Source organism: Cyprinodon variegatus, unplaced genomic scaffold, assembly GCF_000732505.1.
Source record: "Cyprinodon variegatus isolate N-32 unplaced genomic scaffold, C_variegatus-1.0 Scaffold171, whole genome shotgun sequence".
Taxonomy (NCBI): domain Eukaryota; kingdom Metazoa; phylum Chordata; class Actinopteri; order Cyprinodontiformes; family Cyprinodontidae; genus Cyprinodon; species Cyprinodon variegatus.
This window is the reverse complement of record NW_015150624.1, coordinates 1,179,912-1,186,842: the sequence shown is the minus strand read 5'-3', so window position 1 is coordinate 1,186,842 and position 6,931 is coordinate 1,179,912. Positions and strand designations below refer to the sequence as shown.

Here is a 6,931-nt window from a genome sequence, read left to right as displayed (position 1 = left end):
TATATATAAGAAGGTTTCATTTAAATTTTTTGTAATTTTGTAAATATGAGTTTTTCAGTATCATGAACAACAATTTTTGGAGTTAATAGGAAAATTATGACATATTAGGCCAACATGTCATCTAGTTGTCGATAATAATGTGAATAATAATTTATTAAAATAGTCTTTTGTATTAACAGGGTTTATACAGGAATGATTAACTCTAATTTAATGATGTTTAATGCTCCTTTAATGCTCTTAGAAATAATTTTTATGCCATCAACAAATACCCATGACTCTCATATATACACGGCAAATTCCTTCATCTTTTCCGTCGGCAGGCTGCAATTCCTCAATTTCCAGCCACTTTTGTTGAAATTAGCATTTTCCCCATTCTATAGCCTTTTCTCCGCAGCGAGCTTCTTTTCCGAACTTACGGCTTTACGATCAACCGGAAGTGGTTCCGCGCAAGTATATTACGATATATTTGCAAATATATATATTGTTTAATAAATTGTTTTTATAAACTTTTTTCTAAATAAAGCATTTTAAATGACAAAATCATCACATTTAATCAATTTTAATGAAAAATCAGGCCTTAATTAAAAAAATAATTATTTAATGACTTAATGATTTTTAATGACCTGCGGAAACCCTGACAAAGCATTAAGTTATATTGAAATATTAACGAGGGTTTCTAAATATTTAGGATTTCAAAATCGCCTTATTGTCTGCTTCCATGAGTTCAGACAAACAGAAAATGTAGTCGACTGCTTGTGTCCTACTTTGTTCCCTAGATAGTCCATATGGCAGTGGTGTTCCTGTGATCATGAGAACCTACCAGTACGATGCACACAGTTCGTAGGAGGCGGCGTAGTAGAGCAGCAGCGTGTTGCTGGTGTCGTCCAGGGTCCACACTGCTTCCTCTCCCCACAGACTGAAGCTGGTCGTCATGCTGATGACGGAGGACGGTGTCCTGTATGGTTCTAGCCTTCGGACCGCCTGAAGACTCGTCGTGTCGATAACCAGCAGGCCGGGGCCGTTGGAGAACCACAACTGAAGATGACAAAAAAAAATCACTTTTATCACTTTGAACCTGACTGAAAGGAAGAGCGCTGCGGTTCGATGCGGATAAATGCAGCTTCATGTTCACCTGCGAGCCGCTGCTGACCAGAGCCATGCTCCTGACAGGGTAGGGTCTCTGCCTCGGATCAGAGTCCTTCAGACCAAATACAGTCTTGTTTAAGGTGTGAGAACACAGGTACGTTTCTCCATCGAGAGGGAGGTCGTCCACCAAGGTGTAGACGGCGACCAGACCGTCAGACATCCCTGCAAACACTTTGGCCAAGTTCTGGTTGGAGAAGAAAAACAGTATTTCCTTTTTTATCCCTATAGGCTACAATAAAATAAGTTAGTTTCAAAGTTAGTGCATGAAATAGAATAGAAATCCCTTTATTGTCCCACAATTGAAAATACTGGTGTTTACAGCAGCAAAAAAAACAACAAAAAAACAAATAAAATACTATTCTGCAAAGTGTTTTAACAATATAAATACCTGTAGAATAAATAACCAATAAACAGCATGTTATTTAACTATGATAGAAACTGTGCAAAAATCAGCATGAATGCAACAATTTATTGAGGTTGTTGGGAACAGTGATGAGATGACTTGTGTTGTTCATTTGCTTCATGGTAATAAACTGAATTTAACTAAATTAATTCTAGTTATATATGCAGTTTTTTCTAAAAACACCCATATGCGTATAAGCCTCCCCGTCAGAGGGGGCAGCAGAGCCACAGCACTGACAAAAACAACACCTCCAATTACAACCAGGAGAGGAAAAACATCAACAGTATACATTGCAACAAAAAAAGAGATCAAAAACAGCCTTTACCTCCTGGCCTCTCTGGTTTTTGTCAACGTGAAAGCTGTTTGCTAAAGCTAGCATGAACATTAGCTAGTTTAGCCTGTGGAGTTAGGAAGCTGAGGCAGAGGCATCTCTTGTGAGAAAAAAGATTAAAATCTATTTTAAGTCCTCAGACTGAGAGGCAACCTCAGTATAAACATTTATACCTTACAAAATTCCAACACACACACTCTCCCCAGGGGAACCAACCCACCCCCTGCATAAAGAACTTTCTCACACATTTGGAGGAAGAACAATCTGAGTTCATCAAGGCCATTAGCTGTTAGGTTAATATATCTTTCACTGGTGAGATGGATCTCCTAACTCATTCTTATCTCTAATGACCTTCGTTTGGAGCCTGTAAGGCTAAGAACAAATATTTCTCATAATTTTTTAACTCCACAAGCCACAGGAAAGCTAACGTAACAAAAAGGATACCGTGTACACATCAGTTAACAACCCAATGTTTGTTTCCCCTCGTCGTCATGTGAGCTGACCTGTTCTCCGGCGGGAACGTGGAACAAACTTGTGACGACAGCTGGACAGGACAGCCGTTTCTGAGGCTGACTTAGAGGACACATGTCCTTCAGGCTGTAGATGAACACCTCCTGTTCCTTTGGAAATAATCCCACAGAGAATCAGAATCCTGCACATCCAACATCCATCCTTCTCAGAAACCATATTATAGTTTAATACCTCAGTAGCCATCCACAGAGAGTTACGCATCTTCATCTGGCAGCTGATCCTGTTGCCAGGACAACACATCCTCTTGACCTCCACCTGGGCCTTCTCCACATTCACCACACTGTAGTTTCTGTAACAAACAGGCCATTGACACGCATTTATGTTTGAAAGAGCAGCTAACAAACTGGAGTCTTACTTCTTTGTTGAATGGAAAAATGCCCCATTTGGAGGCAGAGCAGGGAAATGAGGAGTGGGCGTGGTCTCAGCTTTGATTGACAGACCGATTAAACGGAAAGACAATCAGAGCAATTTCAGCAGATGTTTGCTCTCCATTGTCTCCATCAGAAAAGGAACAAATGGGGGTAAGAGAGGAAGTTTATGGAGGCGAGGCTGGCAGCTCTCCTACAACCCCCGCATTTACAAGAAAAATGACAAATTGTACATCCTGTTTTTGGGATGTTTTGAGGTGGATTTTCTCATTTTAAAAAACTACTTTTTTACCAGCAAATATAACAAAGCCGCTCTCTGCCATTAAACACAGAAGCATCAGACGCATCTGGACCCACTTTACTGGACGCGCTTCAGGAGCGTCAAAGATGCTCTTGAGGCACGTCGGACGTAATTTAGACAAGCATAAAACACGAAGCAGCAGACGCTGTTTTGCTGCTCAAATCGCGGTATTGTATTGTATTGTATTGTATTGTGTGAATGAACCTATGAAACATAATATTGTACCTAAAGTGTCATGTCCTAATTATGAAGCCTCCACCTCTTATCTTCCCATAATCAGGACAAAAGTAGTGTTATTACAAAGACAAAAAGTTAATGTAGCAGGAAAAAGCGTTTCAGAGAGTCTAAATTTTAACATTTTCCAGGGGAGGATACCCTCGGACCCTCCTACGCCAAGCAAAAGCCTAAAGGTGTGAAACACCAAGGTGTACATCCTATGAAATATTCCTAACTAAAAGCATATTGAAAAGGCAGCATTTTTAATTCTGTTTTTTATGTGAGACAACTGTGTCAACTTAATAAATACTTTCATAATCCCACTTTACAGTTTAAGGTGGAATCAGCAGCAGCTTTGCATAAGTATTTCACTTACAATCTGTAATTAAAGGTGTTCTCTTTCTCTGCTGCAGGGCAAGCAGAGAGAGGGGGAAACAGATAAAGGCAGGTCTATTGATCCACTCGCTCAGGAGGACAGAGTTCNCAGGACAACACATCCTCTTGACCTCCACCTGGGCCTTCTCCACATTCACCACACTGTAGTTTCTGTAACAAACAGGCCATTGACACGCATTTATGTTTGAAAGAGCAGCTAACAAACTGGAGTCTTACTTCTTTGTTGAATGGAAAAATGCCCCATTTGGAGGCAGAGCAGGGAAATGAGGAGTGGGCGTGGTCTCAGCTTTGATTGACAGACCGATTAAACGGAAAGACAATCAGAGCAATTTCAGCAGATGTTTGCTCTCCATTGTCTCCATCAGAAAAGGAACAAATGGGGGTAAGAGAGGAAGTTTATGGAGGCGAGGCTGGCAGCTCTCCTACAACCCCCGCATTTACAAGAAAAATGACAAATTGTACATCCTGTTTTTGGGATGTTTTGAGGTGGATTTTCTCATTTTAAAAAACTACTTTTTTACCAGCAAATATAACAAAGCCGCTCTCTGCCATTAAACACAGAAGCATCAGACGCATCTGGACCCACTTTACTGGACGCGCTTCAGGAGCGTCAAAGATGCTCTTGAGGCACGTCGGACGTAATTTAGACAAGCATAAAACACGAAGCAGCAGACGCTGTTTTGCTGCTCAAATCGCGGTATTGTATTGTATTGTATTGTATTGTGTGAATGAACCTATGAAACATAATATTGTACCTAAAGTGTCATGTCCTAATTATGAAGCCTCCACCTCTTATCTTCCCATAATCAGGACAAAAGTAGTGTTATTACAAAGACAAAAAGTTAATGTAGCAGGAAAAAGCGTTTCAGAGAGTCTAAATTTTAACATTTTCCAGGGGAGGATACCCTCGGACCCTCCTACGCCAAGCAAAAGCCTAAAGGTGTGAAACACCAAGGTGTACATCCTATGAAATATTCCTAACTAAAAGCATATTGAAAAGGCAGCATTTTTAATTCTGTTTTTTATGTGAGACAACTGTGTCAACTTAATAAATACTTTCATAATCCCACTTTACAGTTTAAGGTGGAATCAGCAGCAGCTTTGCATAAGTATTTCACTTACAATCTGTAATTAAAGGTGTTCTCTTTCTCTGCTGCAGGGCAAGCAGATAGAGGGGGAAACAGATAGAGGCAGGTCTATTGATCCACTCGCTCAGGAGTACAGAGTTCAGTGCCTTTTTTTGTTGTTGCCAGAGTCTCCATAAACACAGAAAACAGTCGTGAGATTCGGTGCTAGGTGCTTCTTTCAAATAAAGAGTCTAGGGAGGTCCCAAAAGTCGCTAAATGTCTCCTTGAACCCCAGTCGGCCTCGGCAGATGGCCACTCACACTGAGTATTTTTCCACAGGAGGTTCCTTCCTGTTAAAAGGGAGTTTTTCCTCTCCACTGTCACTACAAGCATGCTTAGTGTGAGGGATTGCCTTCGAGTCAATGAGTCGATGCAATCAGTTGGTTTTCCTTAGATAGAAAACTTTGAATCTTTTTGACTGGATGATCTGGTGAACTGTAAAGTGCCTTGAGATGACATTTGTTGTGAATTGGCGCTATAGAAATAACCTGAATTGAATTTTATTAAATAAGCGCTGAATTGGCAGCGCTGATTTGTAGATGAAGTATTTTGTTTTTAAACGAAAAAGCAACGTTGGTTTAAATAATCAGTTAAAAAACAAACCTACAACGTATCAGGAATCTGTTGCACTAATGTCTAAATAATTGACACTGGCTTTAAAAAAAATGCATCGGTTGATTCCTAGATGCCATCTGCAGACGAGCAAAAAGCCTCACTAGGATTATCAGGATTAAATAAAACTTATTTGTTTCATGGTGCTATTCCCAGGTTATAAAGACAGCATTCTTCCTAAACAAGGTAAAACCATTCATTATTTAACTAATTATGTATGATTTCATTTTAAACCCCTTGGATGACCTTTACAATGGATCACCAGAGCAGTGAGGAGTAGAAACCAACCTCTCCTCATTGTCTCCATTCCAGAACACGGCGCTGTATCCCTGCAGCTGCGACAGGAAGAGCTGAGACTGGCTGTCACATGACAGCAGGTACCTCAGGCAGGGGAAACTGGGCTCCTCCATCTGTCTCACACACCTGGATGCCATCGGCCTCTAAACACACAAACACATACATGTATGTTACATATTTCAAGAGTCTCTGCTTTCCAACGTATCCTGTCTACAGAAAAGGGTTGGAAAGCATTATAAATGACAAATTAGTCTATTTCTTCAACTCATTCATGTCTCGTTAGAAGCGATTAAAGAATTCCGGGCCCAGGCTGCATTTCCGGCTCGTAGCGATTGCCCGTGGGTTAAAAAAAAAATAAAAAATCACTCGAAAATAAATTGAAGGCAAATAAATTTAAAAAAGACAATCAAAATCGCTCTTGCTTTTGTCAGCCAATGGTAGTAAAGGAGAGCTCTGAAACTAACAGTATTAGCCAATCAGAAGAAGAAGGGGGCGGGTCTTAGGAAAGCATGTACCACCTCTTCTCGTTTCTTGCTGAAGTCGCCAGATAGATAGTGGTTCAGTGCTGAAGCTCTACACGTTCAACAGAGAGACGTGTAAAAACAATAAAAAATAAATAAATGAAGCTTTGTGTTTGGAGAGACGGACGATAGAGAAAACGGAATCACATGGAGTGGGTACAATGCAGTTCATGAACTCTGTGGAAGATTTCACAACCATAGGTAAAGGTCTCAAAAATAAATGGCGCTGGGCATGGCAGGAGGAGACAGGGCGAGATGGCGAGCCATTTAGCAGCTGGAGCAGGAAGTTAGGTGAACATGAATTAGACCCTGGTCATCAGGCAGCTGTTTATGCGGCCGCGCACACTGCACGTTTGCCAGGAGCTACGGCAACAGATGATGTACCAGCGTGAATAACTGACCGTTAATGCGATTTAAATAAGGGTGTGTGCTTTCCTCGCCAAACACGACGCTTAGCAGCACAACAGGATGTCAAGAGAAATGTGGTTCATGCAAGTGGTAGATATAGATGCACTTCTGCCATCTTCTGGCCGTTTTTGGTATTGAATTTTCAAAAGTCAAATTCAGTCTTCAAGCCTTCATGCAATCTCTGATCCCATGCCCCCATACCCTACTGGCATGGCTTGAAAAAAAAAAATAATGATAAATAAATAAATAAATAAATAAATAAATAAATAAATAA

General features: G+C 40.6%; 1 protein-coding gene across 1 annotated transcript in view; it reads right to left on the bottom strand.

The window, feature by feature from the left end:
* The window catches only part of lrrk1 (leucine-rich repeat kinase 1), a 90,252-nt gene that overhangs the window by 6,943 nt on the left and 76,378 nt on the right, over nucleotides 1-6,931 (bottom strand). Inside the window, exons 27-32 of the mRNA XM_015378367.1 lie at nucleotides 6,410-6,426; nucleotides 5,720-5,871; nucleotides 2,583-2,700; nucleotides 2,384-2,500; nucleotides 1,133-1,330; nucleotides 821-1,035 (exon numbers count right to left, since the gene is read on the bottom strand). Of these exons, the coding sequence (XP_015233853.1) occupies nucleotides 821-1,035; nucleotides 1,133-1,330; nucleotides 2,384-2,500; nucleotides 2,583-2,700; nucleotides 5,720-5,871; nucleotides 6,410-6,426 (817 nt within the window). The remainder of the gene's footprint in view (nucleotides 1-820; nucleotides 1,036-1,132; nucleotides 1,331-2,383; nucleotides 2,501-2,582; nucleotides 2,701-5,719; nucleotides 5,872-6,409; nucleotides 6,427-6,931) is intronic.